The sequence below is a fragment of the Hibiscus syriacus genome, unplaced genomic scaffold (genome assembly GCF_006381635.1).
Source record: "Hibiscus syriacus cultivar Baekdansim isolate YM2019G1 unplaced genomic scaffold, ASM638163v2 tig00110503_pilon, whole genome shotgun sequence".
Classification (NCBI taxonomy): domain Eukaryota; kingdom Viridiplantae; phylum Streptophyta; class Magnoliopsida; order Malvales; family Malvaceae; genus Hibiscus; species Hibiscus syriacus.
The window spans coordinates 6,991,081-7,004,604 of record NW_024062764.1 but is presented as its reverse complement, the minus strand read 5'-3'; the positions used below and the strand labels follow the sequence as shown (position 1 = coordinate 7,004,604).

General features: G+C 35.3%; 1 protein-coding gene across 5 annotated transcripts; it reads left to right on the top strand.

Annotated features, from left to right (window-relative positions):
* Positions 1-4,606: 4,606 nt before the first annotated feature.
* LOC120129604 (probable E3 ubiquitin-protein ligase HIP1) lies at positions 4,607-12,007 on the top strand. 5 transcript variants are annotated; one of them, XM_039147073.1, is made up of 7 exons: positions 4,607-4,692; positions 9,175-9,316; positions 9,584-10,339; positions 10,413-10,825; positions 11,178-11,276; positions 11,367-11,504; positions 11,646-12,007. In XM_039147073.1, the coding sequence occupies exons 2-7, from the start codon at positions 9,217-9,219 to the stop codon at positions 11,790-11,792; spliced, it is 1,653 nt and encodes a 550-aa protein (XP_039003004.1). In that variant the 5' UTR covers positions 4,607-4,692; positions 9,175-9,216; the 3' UTR covers positions 11,793-12,007. The 5 variants fall into 5 exon arrangements, with proteins under 5 accessions (XP_039003004.1, XP_039003001.1, XP_039003002.1 ...); XM_039147070.1 differs by lacking the exon at positions 4,607-4,692 and adding an exon at positions 5,622-5,723; XM_039147071.1 differs by lacking the exon at positions 4,607-4,692 and adding an exon at positions 7,053-7,183.
* Positions 12,008-13,524: the final 1,517 nt, after the last annotated feature.

Genomic DNA, 13,524 nt, shown 5'->3' with positions numbered 1-13,524 from the left:
AGTCTACTTCTCAGAATGGTCATACTTCTATGCCTTATCTGCCCGACAGAGTTTATTAAGGGTGCTCTATGCTATCTCTAGTTAAGGGACTTGACAGATTTAAGATGCCTTGGCAAAACCGACTGGCGTTAGCTACTGCAGGGATCCTATTGGTCCGGATAACAGGATATGTCTCGGCAATACCTTTTTGCGGCAGCATTAACATCTAACATATCACTCATACACAACTCCTTTTAGTCGAATGAAATCCTAGCCTTATCTCTAAGGTGGATTAGGCCTAGTTACTATCTAGAACCCCTTGCTTATATGGTTCCTCCCTAGTTTCTCTCGAATACTAAGGATATGCTACTTAGGCATTCTCTCGAACACTAAGTAATCACCTATGGAATGACTACTCTCATAGCTCCTACAACCTTAAGGCATTAAAATTCATAAGCAAAACAGATTATAACATAGAAAAACAATCATTCATTATAGCAAATCTTAAATATCCAAAATAAACTCCCACCAAATAGGACTAGTTCATGGTGGGGTTCGAAATAAGCAAGCACAAAGCAAGTTAATCCATTCCTTACAACCCAAATAATAAATAACGAAAGCAAAGAGCAAAGGAAAGGAGGAAAAGCCTTCGACGTGCACTGTCGGAGCTTCCCTCAGCCACCACGAACTGTCCCAACGACCTAGCTCTTCTCGGACGCCTAGTTCGCCACTCCCTCTAGCTTGTCAGCAGAGGAATGCCACGGCAAAAATGATTGATGAAAAAAAAGAGAACTTTTTCTCCGAATTTTTAGGCTATTGGCGGCTGTCTAAAAATCTCCTCGACTCCTCAAAAAGTCAGGCTTCATCTCCTATTTATAAGGGAGAATGAACCTAGGGTTTTGTGTTAAAATTACACTAGTACCCTAAAGTTCATTCCTTTTATGTGAGAGTCGGTGCAAAGATGGAAAATGGCCCCTCCATTATGGCTGATTACAGAAAGCACTTTTTATGCCATGACAGTTGGCTCTTACTAAAAATATATTCTTTGACTTTTTCTACCCAGAAATGCCGTCCAAGATGTCGCAGCAATCGCATTTTGCTCAGTAGTCTCATCATGTCATGGAAATTCCCTTTTTCTTATCTTTGCTTTCCAAATCCTGCACATCATTCAACAAAACACCTTCCCCATAACGCAGCACTGATTACAAAATAAAATGTCACGGCAAACAAAATTTCACCACATGCAACTATATGCTCCTAAATGCATCTATATGATCCTATATGAGCTCTTAGAAAGTCAATAAATTAAGTGAAAAGGTCCCAAATATGACATTTTTACGGAGTTATCAGTGGGATATTGCTTCAGCAAGGCCACTGAGCTATCGTGGGACTGATGTCTTTATTCTTGCATTTTCTCTCATCAGCAAGGCCAGTTACGAAAATGTTTAAGCACAATGATATGATTTTCTTTTCGGTTAGCTATAATATTCGTGCTTATAATTTGTTCCTGTGCATTTCATGGGGGAAAGGCATAAGCATCTCCTCAAGAACCTGATATGTTTAACCACAATAACTATGATTTTCTTTTCGGTTAGCTAAAAATTAAAGCTTGAGTTGTGTGATTTTGTGCATCTTGTAAAACCCTGTAACAAGAATACTGATTGATTCTGCATTACTGGTTTTAATTTAGTCTTGCGGAGTGCATAGGTTTTTCTTTTCTTACAATAAAACCAAAGACTGCAGATGTGGTTGTACAAGCAGGGTCTCTTCCTCGCCCAAGCAGCACTTGGTTTCTGTAATATGAAGAGCTCAAAGAAGCAACAAACAACTTTGCACCCGCAAGCACGCTTGGGGAGGGCGGATTCGGCAGAGTTTTCAAGTGTGTTTTAACTGATGGCATGACTGTAGCGATTAAAAGACTTATCAGTGGAGTGCCTCAAGAAAATAGAGAGTTTTTAGTTGAAGTTGGGATGCTTAGAAGATTGCATCATCGAAATCTTGTGAAACTTGTAGGTTACTATAGCAGTCGTGACTCTTCACAAAACCTGCTTTATTATGAGCTTGTTCCAAATGGAAGTTTAGAAGCCTGGCTCCAAGTTAATTTGCCTCTCTAAACTTGAACCACTTGGCAGCTCATTAAATGATGTGATCCTTTTTTTTCCTGGATGGGCTTTTAATGTGTGGAAATGACTCCGATAACAAGTTAGTGACGGTCGATAACAAGTTTAATTTTACATTTACGCGAATTTAATCATCATTCTAAAGTTAGTATATTTAGCTTAAATTAGTCCTCACATTTAGGTTTCTCTTAATTTAGTCCCTGTTTAGGATTGTTTTCTTTAAGTAGTTATGTATATTTATTTTGCACATTGATATGTTTATGTATAAGTATGCGAATGATTTATTTAGGAGTCACATAACATTATTTTGTATAATTTGTATGTTACCTTCATGTGCATAACTTAACCCCCTATCATATAATTAGATTAAGGGTTTAGGGGTTAAGGTTTAGGTCTTAAGGTCTTATGGTTTAGGGTTTAGGGTTTAGGATTTAGGATTTTTAATAATCAAATTAAGGGTTTAGGGTTTAGGTTTAGGGTTTAGGATTTTTAATATATTTTTAATAATGTAATTTTAAAAAATCTAAAGTTATAATATAACATTATAACTTACAAATTGGTCACCAAAATTGATTTAAGAAGATTGAGTTAAACATAAATGAATGAACATAAACGAACATAACCGAGCGAACATAAATGAACATAACCGAACGTTCACGAACGTAAATGAACGAACGAGACCTATGTTCATGTTCGTTCATTTAATTAAATGAACACAAAATCTTGTTCATGTACGTTTATTTATTCGTTCACTTAATAAATAAACGCACATAAACGAACTTCCCGCCGCACAATTCATGAACGGTTCGCTGAACATTCAGTTCATTTACAGGCCTAGTCGCAACTCACAAAGCATGTGTCCCATTTCATTATGGCCACAACCAAAATTCCACCAGAGTCGCATATCTTGACTAGGTGTCCCAAAAAAGAACCTCTAGTAATTTTTTAGTCAATAAATAAATAAAATAATAAGACATATAAATGATCTTTATTAAAAAATTTAAATACTTATAAAATAATTATTAAATTTTATTATATTGTTATAAATTATTCATTAAATTTAATAAATTATTATAAAATAATTTTTAAATTTCTCAAAAAATTTAGTATTCCATTATATATAATATGTATTTCATAATATTTTGATAAATTTAATAATTACTATAAATTTTAATTTTAATGATAAAATATTATTTTTATATAACTTAATGATAATTTATTTATTTTACTCTTATTAAAAAGTTTTTTTTGGTACACAAAAGTTTATGTTAGAGGTGGTTCCCCCAATCCAGGATAGGGCATACTTAAGACCCAATTATGATTTACATAAGACTCAATTATGATTTACATAAGATTCAATTATGATTTACATAAGACTTTACAGATTGCCTACCAAGAGTGACGGTGGTGGGATTCGAACTTAGTCTTACAAACTCAAATTCCTAAATCCCAATCACTTATGCCAACATTCATTAGTATTAAAAAACTTCTTTTAAAAATAGATTTTTTGAACTAAATTAAAAGAATAAAAAAATCAAGATTTCACCTAATAAATAAAAGTCACGCGTTCAGCCCACCGTCAGGCCTGTGATTAGCCCCTTAACAAGGATCATTGTTGTTTAATTAATTTAATAGTGGGTAAAGTACACAAATGATCCCCGACTATATGATAATATTTTATTACATCTCTTGACTATTGAAAATTACAAAATGATAGTCCAACTATAGAGTGTTTCTTTGTTGAGTCCCTCTACTATCAAAAGTTATAAAATGATCAACAGTGGCGGAGCCACACCTTGGTCAGGGTGGGCACATGCCCACCATGAAATCCGAATTTTTTTCAATTAGTTACATATTTTACTAATGGTGTCCACCTTGAAATTTTTCGTGCCCGTCCTGAAATCTGAGTTTTCTTAGATTAGTTACTTATTTTATGAACGGTGCCCACCCTGAAATTTTAATTGTACCCGTCCTATTTAAAAAATTTATGTTGTTATCATATGTGTGCTTATGCTGAAAAATATTTCTAGATCATCTACTGATGGTCACTTAACTATTCATTATGTTTCAAACTCGTCATTTTTCATTAAAAATGACAGTATTCTAAGTTGAATGTTTACCTATTAATTGTGATATAATAAAATTTGATCCTAGAATCTAAAAAAAAATTATCACAATCATCATGTTAATGTCCAACTTAGACAACTACTAATTTTTAATAGAAAATGACGAGTTTAGAATATAATGAATAATTGGGTTACTTTAATAGTCGAGGGACTTGACAAAACAACATTCTATAGTTGGAGAACTATTTTTTAATTTTTAATAATTGAGTGACTTAATAAAGTAGTAACTTATAGTTAGAGGACTATTTTTGTAATTTACCCTTTAATAATTTATTTAATTATTTATATATGTTGGTAAATTTCTCCTCCTCTTACATTTATGCTCAAGCCAAGCCAGCGCACCCAACCAGTGTATTTCATTTGCCTTTCTTCCTTCTCACAAAATAATCTTTCACCATTGGTTTTTTTCTTCTAATTTTTAAAATATAATTCTAATAATTTTCTCGCAGATTTTCATCCGTATCGAGGTACGATTTCCTTTACCTCTGTTCTTTTTTTCTTTGTTTTTTTATTTTGGTTGATAATTTTTGTTAGTTATTTCTTTTTGAACCCACTTTGATCATGAAAAATATTGTTTATCTGAGTTATTTTGGTTATTTTAACGTTTGATCTTGATTGTGCTTGATAATCTGTAATGGTTTCAGGTTTTGCTGTTGTTTATCATGCTTAGATTCTCTATTAAAAATCTGTATTTGTTAGAGATACATTTTTTTAAAAATTCAGTTTAATTGTTTTCTTATTTGCGATCATGAACACGATGATCATAAGCATAAGATATTTCGTTGTTGATCATCGCATTGACTTACCTTAAAATATGACCAGCGATTTTTTTTATCTTGATGTGGTCGTTGTAGCTGAAACCAATAGGGTTTGTCGATGTTAGATATTTGAACTCTGTTTAATCCAATGTTATGTTTCCATATAATTGATTGTTTTCTTCTAGAGATTGTTCTGTGAATCGAGATTGAAAGGCTTTAAAAACTGATTCGAGCTCATATATTCTTGTTTTTCAACGGGAATGCTGTGACATATGTATTAGTTATTCGGTTATATATATTTTTTTGACTTACGGCATTGGGTTCAATCCAAAAGGTTAGGGAATAAAATGGGCATTGTGGTATATTATTTCTCGAGTCTTATTGCTATCGTCAGTGTTTGTTTGAAGACTTAATTTCTGAAGGAAATTGAAAATAATTATCATAATGTGCTCCCTTGGGGTTCTGTAATTTGACTTTCATTTTCTATTGGAGGTTCAGATGCCAATTCATGGTTGAATTACTTGTAGTTTCTAGCATGTCCAGTAACTGCTTCTCAGACAAGGTGCTTTAATAGCTACGATATTTCTTGATTTAATTAGCAACAACTAGGTTTAGATCATTTTCTTTATGCAGGTTATGGACTTGGTGTTTCATTCTTTCCCCACATCCTGAGTTTGACCTTGAGCATTAACACTAACTAGTATGCCAGTTTTTTAAAAGTAGCCCCTCTATATCTGAAGGTACGAGGTTTCCTATTATCCCCTTTCTCAAAGAATTTTTTGGAAGTAGTTAATTAGAAGTTATTCATTGATACTTGTTGTAGCTGTCTGCTTCTGGGTGAAATGTGTCTATATCTGTCAGCAATTATTATTTCCTCTTTCTATTATCTTCTTCCTCATTATGTCTTGCAGAATGCAGCACCTTCATCTTCAGTTATATTTCCCATCTTAGTTCTCCAGGCTTTTATCAACGTGTTGACATAGCTGCAAAAAGTTTTGGCATATATTTAAGCATTCCTTTAAATGAGTCATAAATAGTTTACTAGAGTTGGTAAATCGTTTAGTTGTGCCATGTCCGCTTTCTATTTTCTTAATTTCAAATGCTGTTGCAGGGAAGCTTTGTTGATCGGAAACTGAAGGAAATATTTCAATATCTTATTAAAATCATGAGCACTCACTGTAGAGTTATAAGTTGGCCATCTAGTGCTTGGTGTAGAGTGTCAAAGGAGGTTTAGGGAGGGGGTTGAGGTTTTGGAATTGTGAATAGTATCTTCTTTTATATCGTGGTTTGTAGTTCTAAGAAGATGTAATGACCTAAGAATACCTAAGAACCCCAGGGGCATCTACGTAAAAATTCCTAAGAACCCCAGGGCCATATCTGTAAGAATCCTTAAGAAACCCAGGGCATCTTCATGGCTGTTACAGTTTTGGCAGTCACCCAGCCTACGGTTTTTGCCGAAAGATTGATTTGAAGTGTAGGGCATGATGATGGATTTGCTGAAAACATTGAGCTTAGTGTCCCCTTCTGGGAAACCATGGAAATGTGGTTTTTTGTGGAGGCTTGTTTGGTGGTATTAATTGATGTCATATGGCCTCTTATGGTGTAAAATTGGATGCTTGGGTGATGACCATAGTCATGTAGTTGGGATTGAGTTTTCTTGCATATGGTCGATATAGTAGAACTATGTGCTTGAAAATATCTACGCACTGAAATCATGCTTTAGATTCCTATGAGGAGGTATGACTATGCAAACAGTACTTGGATTTTGGTGATCATATAATAGCCTTATAGCCTCAGGTTTTCAAATTTTATTGAGGTGGAGGGTCAATATGTACTTGGATGTAACAATTTAATTAAGCCAACACTTGACCATGGTTGCTGTCAAGATGCATGGCAGTGAACTGTTGACAAGGAGCTGAATGATTATTAAGATCTGGTTGAACCAACCGTGTGGCCGATATGGTTTTCCTGTAACTCGATATCAAAGAAATAAATGGAGTTGGGTTAATGGGACTTTTCCTGGTTGTTTGTTAGGCTTTCATCTTATTGTTACCATCTCTTCGCGAGGAGTGTTTTCTTTACATGTTTCGTAAGCTTCCATAATTTGAGGTTAAAATCATCTTGATTTGTGTTCCTAAAGCTTCATGGTGAATCATTCAACAATTGTAGAACATGTCCTTAAACTGATTGCAATTCTTTTGTACGTCGCTGAACTTAAGGCAATTGAGGCTTGCATTTTAATTGAAGTACATAATATATATTTTCTATCAGTACTCGCCTAATCCTCTGACCTTGGGAGTTTTCAGAAATACATTGAGGCAGAATAATGTTCCTAAGAGATATAATCCTGTGTCAACGTCTGTACCTCAAATTTTTTACATGGTAAATAAAAGGTATTGTAGGAATCAATCTAGACCTTAATATTGAAGCCAGCTATGCTTTTGGTAGATGGGATCTTACATCAGGAATGGTAGCTGTCTGATCTACAATTATTTTGTAGATGTACCTGATTTCTTACTATTTCATCTTTTGTAATTTTCCTTTTTTTTTCTTTTGGTGCTTTTTTATATAAAAAACAGAATATTTGGTCTTAGATGATACATTTAATTTCTTTTGATAAAGCTATTCTTTAAATGATTTTTTTGGGAGTAAAATTTGGTAATTGCAGCAGGCTATATTTGCTTGCTTAAGAAACAATTTATATGCCCACGTGAATTTTGATTGTAATTCCTTACGTTGGTGAATATTCCTTCTCTTCTATTTCACCTCAAATCTTTGAGGATGCTTGCTTTTGCTACTTATTACTGCTCCTTGTTTTAAACTTTTGCCTTAAAAATTTATTGCATATTTTAAGTTAAAATATTCATTTGTTTGGACAGGGTTCAACCGCTATGCTTTTGTTTTCTTCTATCTTCATCGTAGATAGGTTTTATTCCTCCCTCAATATCAAGGAGTTTATTTCCTATATTGATTTTTTCTCTTTTGCCTAACTAAAAAACAATGATTTTTTCTTCTTAAAATTGTTTCTACTAATTTCATAATTGGAGTGAAAGGCATTATTCTTCTGCTGTTCCTTTGGCTATGAACTGTCCAGCCATATTTGGTTAAGTGATGACCATTTTCATTCCTTCCATCTGCTATTAGCTATATAAATCAGTTCCAGGTGATGTCCTGATGAGTTATCCTGCTTCTACTAGTGCTTCACCTTCAAGTCTGAACCTAAGGTACTTTTGTTTTGGGCTTAAAGGGTTAGTATTGGCATCCAATTTAAAGCCTGCATTTAATTGCTACTCCAGTGTTCCTTATTTTTCCTTTACCTTTTCCCTCTTTGTTTCTTGCCCCAGAATATGGAGGATGCTCTCTCTAATTTTATGGAGAGAGGCGATATGTAAGGAGCAGATAAAAGCAAGAGATGGGACTATTGCTAGCATGCCGGTTTTTAAGAAGACCATAGTTGGGCAACTGGGTATTTAGGGTTGTTGATTTCCTATTTGTGAAAGTCTACTGTGAAAATCACTCTAAGCGATGAGGGCTTTTGCACCAGCATCCATTTTTCCTATTCCTAAGAATCAGTCCATACGTGATTCCTTTGACCTATTAATGCACAGTTTTGATTAAGTGGGCCAAAGCAGAAAGCTATTGTAGTTACAATTCTACTTGAGATGCCCTTTTTACATACCAATTTGTGCATGTGCATGTATGTACATGGCTGACTTTGCTGGTGCGTCTACACTGGTATATATAGAGAGCTTAGCTTATGCCTATAGTTCAATTGTTATTGGTGCTTGTAACCTCATGTCTTTCTAAATTTTTTATAGCGTGTTATAATAGTCGTTTCTTTTAGAAGAATAAGCACTTGGTGTTACGAACAAAAAACAAAGGTACCTTAATACTCAATATATTCCTGCTAGTGGCAACGAGAAGATGTGATTCTTGGAGTTGCTCTTGTTTGCATTTTGCTGCAGATACATATATCCTAAGCGTTATTGTGTCTGTTGTGACAGAAGTTTAGATTTCTTCAGAGCTCTGGAAATTCTTTATAAGAAACGGAATCTTGTAAATGCAATATGTTGATTGGATAAATGGCATGCAGATGCTAAGTGTTTGATTTTTTAAAATATTTTTTGGGTTATTAGATATTAATTAATTACTTACTCCATATCTTTTTATCTTTGATTGTTTTTTTTGTAGGTTGACTTTTCTTCTGGAATATAACTTGCAAGGGATTTGGTTATGGGGCATAGACATATATTTGGCACCTCCCAAATGTTTGAGGGTGAAAATGAGCAGGGTTGGAATCATATGCATCCTGACCAACCTTATGCAAATCTTGGTATTGTTAACTTAATGTATTAACTTTTTCCTTTTATTTTCAAGAGGATAAGTTTGATGCTGATGAAAAATTGATAATTATTTACACTATGATGAAACTTGTTTGCTAGGCAGGTTGAGGTTGAACTTATCATATTCTCCTACCTAGAAAGTTGAGCCTAGGTTTTGACTTTTGAGTTATGTTGCCTTTTTGTGTTGTAAAGGATCCTTATTTGTACACTAGCTTTTGTTCTAATGGCTATTACTGCCTTTTTGTTTTGCTTGGCAGTGAGGGCAAGTACTACAGAACATGGTTCCTTCTGTCCTTTGGAAAATATGTCTGTCGATGCAGTGCATGTTTCTCCTCACTGGAATCCTGTCCCTAGGTCCAGTGATTATGCTACCTCAAGCCACAATGTTGAAGCTCCGCAATACCAATCTGATGCTTCAGGCCCATCCCATGATCTTATTTTGCATCCATCAGCCCCTGGAGCATTTGGTGCAGCCCCTGATAACTATATGCGTCATGCTTCTTCTTCCGATTATGATAGACATTCTCTCCATGGAATCGACGGTGGTTTTGTTGATCTCACAATGGGTGGTGGTAGAGGGCCTCTCAAGCGCAAAAGCCCTGGAGTCCCATCAGTCTGTGAAAGGGGCAGTTCAAGCAGATATGTTGGAGCTGGAAGTTCATCTGATCTTCCTTTATCATCTGACTTATGGCAAGAGAAACCTAATGTAGATCCTCAGCACATGCACTTGGATCATGTAGCCATGCCCCCGAGCTATAGAGGCAATAGCCTTTCAATTAGGGGTGAGGGTTCTATGAGGAATGTGAGAAGCCGTCCAGCTCTTGATCTTGAATCCAACCTAGTTAGGAACCATTTATCAAGCAATCCTTCTCACACTTCCTATTCTACAAGCCACCCAATTGACCGCTCTAGCTCAGTGGTTCTCTCTGGTCAAAGCTCTAATGTTTTGTCAAGGGAGTGGGAATGGGGCCATTTGAGAATGTCTCCTATTCATGGAAGGATTCAAGTTTCGGGTAAGTTGGTCAAGCATTTCTCTGTTATGTTTTAAATCCCCCATCATTTTTGTCTGTTACTGGTGAATTGCAGATCCAGGTGTTTTTAATCATGAGACAAACCACTTTCTCGGTGGTAGCAGTGCTACGAATTCTTCTATAGAGGTTGAGGGGCTTCAGCATGATTTCATTCCAGGTAGAAATCCTGTTCTTCCTCAGAGTTTCCATGGCAGCTCAACACAATCTGTTAGGGGTATTCGCACAAACTATTCTCATAGATCTACCCCAGCTTTTAGGGCTTCTTCCAGCAGTGTACAATTAGGACACGCGGGACCCCCAGAAGAGGAGATTCAGATCGTTGCTGGAAGTTATTCCTCCAGACATCCTCGGCCATTATCGGCTATAACATGGCGTAACAATGACCGGATTGGAAGGTCAAGGGTATTTAATGACAGATATCGACCTCCAGCTGATGATGCGGCTTTCCATGAACGATTTTCATCTGAGGTATTTAGTGCTTGTGAAGTAAATATGTTCTTGCATTTTAAATTTGCACGGGCTTAATGTCCTGTATTGATAGTTTGAAAGTTCATTCTAAACAGTTCCAGCATATTTTCTGCAAGTAATGGACTGTTTCATGGTACTTTTATTGCGTCATAAGTATCCTTCTTTGTTGATTGATAGCGGCCTGTTCCTGTTCTGTTGACCAGACCAGCCCGACTTCTAATCTATCCAAAATTTCAGATCAAGTGTTTCCCATTAGAGACGGAAAAAATTCCACTTGATCATCAGCTTGCCAAGTAACTTTCCGAGTTAACGAGTCATTTACCGAATGTTGTAATTTGTTATCATTCTGCAGGGTTTTATGATTGTGGACCGCTCAGTCTTTTCCGGATTTAGAAATATGTTCGATCAGCATAGAGATATGAGGCTAGACATAGACAACATGTCTTACGAGGTATGCATATATTTCCCTTCCCTATTCAGGTGTTATTTCATTCTTTCTTGATTTTTGCTCTAAATGACCCTGGATGATACGCTTGATTAGGAACTACTCGCATTAGGGGAAAGGATTGGGAGTGTTAACACAGGTTTGTCCGAAGACTCGATATCCAAGTGCTTGACGGAAACAATTTACTGCTCTTCGGATCAAATCCAGGATGAGATCTCTTGTGCGATCTGCCTGGTAAGAACTTTTATCATGTTTGAAACATAAATATCTCGGATCATGTGGAACCGGCCACCACTCGTCAACGTACAGTCTACTTTGATTTTTATAAACTCGAACGGGAAGTTCGAATATCTGACAAAGCTTTGTAATTCACAGGAAGAATACAAGGACGTGGATGACGTCGGGGCGTTAAAGACGTGTGGACATGATTACCATGTTCCCTGTATCAAGAAGTGGTTGTCAATGAAGAATAATTGTCCGATCTGCAAAGGTGCGGCTGTGGCCGAGGATAAGGAGAAATAATAACTTATATTGTGGTTTACCATTTGCCATTATTGTACATATATATATATATCTATCTATATATATTTAGACAATTGGCCCAACAAAATCAGACATTGGTTTAACAAATTTGTTGAAAACAAAGGGAATTTTGGATTACTTTTCAACCCAAAATTGTTGTTGGCTGCCATCTCAATCATGTGGATCCTTTCAACCCTTTTTTATTATGGTTTTTTCTTGGTCAATCGGATTCTTAGTTGGGAATAATATTTTGTATGATATTTGGAGCCTTCAAGTTCTATTTACTTATCCGTATTAGAGACGGATTTGAGCCCGAGTTTCCATGAAATTCAAGCCTAGAATAGATTTGGTTGCTCAGTAGCCTGGCAATAGTTGTCTGCATGGTGTGTATTGTCTGGTTAAAAAAGGTATATTTTCTTCCCAATCACCTAAAGAAAGTTCCCGGCCGGACCTTTATGAAGACATTAACCGGCAAAACGATAACTTTGGAGGTGGAAAGCTCAGGTACAATAGCAATGTAAAGGCGAAGATTCGGGATAAGAGTGTATTCCACCGGACCTTTGTAAAGACATTGATCAACAATGTGAAGGCGAAGATTCGTGATAAGAGAGCATTCCACCGGACCTTGTAAAGACATTGACCGGCAAAATGATAACTTCGGAGGTGGAAAGCTCTGACATGGATCAACATTGTGAAGGCGAAGATTCGGGATAAGGAAGGAATCCCCTGTGATCAGCAAGGGTTTATCTTTACCGGTAAGCAAGTGGAAGATGGGAGGATTTTATCATTGAAAGGGTCTACCCTTCATATTGTTCTTCGTCCAGTAATTGTCCTTAACAAATATATTGTTTGTTTTGTCCTTTCGTAATAATCCATTAATAAAATAATAATAATGTTTTTCTGGTCTCGTCTTTAACGATAAATGTTAATCTAAGTACTTATTAGTTCTATTTGGAATAAAAATTTGGAGATCTGTTGTTTTACATATGGTTCTTCATTGCTTTTTGATGAACTTACCCTATTGATATCCTGATGAATAAGGAAAGGGAAATTGAAAAAGGGTAAACTACGCATTTAACATTCGAGAACTGAACTCGGGACCTATAGCAACCTAAGCGAGAATCATACCAGTCCCTTGGTTGCGCCAAACTTGTGATAATTTTATTATATAATCTAAAATGTTGGACCAAAACCTTCTTTTGTTTGTAATAAATAATGAGTTTGGCTTTTATTTTGGTTGGATGCCTTCTTATTCTGTCAAAAAATCTAGATGAATCTTAGCCTCAAATATTCATGATAAATTATATTTTAGATATCAAAAGTTTCAAGTTTAAATTTTGGGAAATTTGACATACTATATAGTAACACAAAATAAAAGGGGAATCTTAATAAAAAAACAATAATACTGTTTAGCATAAATAACTAAATGAAATACCCTTATATGAACACAATAAAACTTCTTTTTGAATTCTATTACAATTATAAAATAGTATATATTTATAATATTCTTTTAACTATCAACAACGTATATATATTCTACACACGCAGTTACTCGAACTCAAGACGTCATACTAGCAATTTCAGTGGTAAAAGAAAATGTTGTTATTCTTAAAAGTTTTGAGTTCGAACAACTACATTTGTAGGATGTGTGTTAACTTGTAATCATCTCAAATTAATTACGAAATATTTTTCTGGGTTGCTTAAATATTTCAATATTATGATTCTTGTGAGT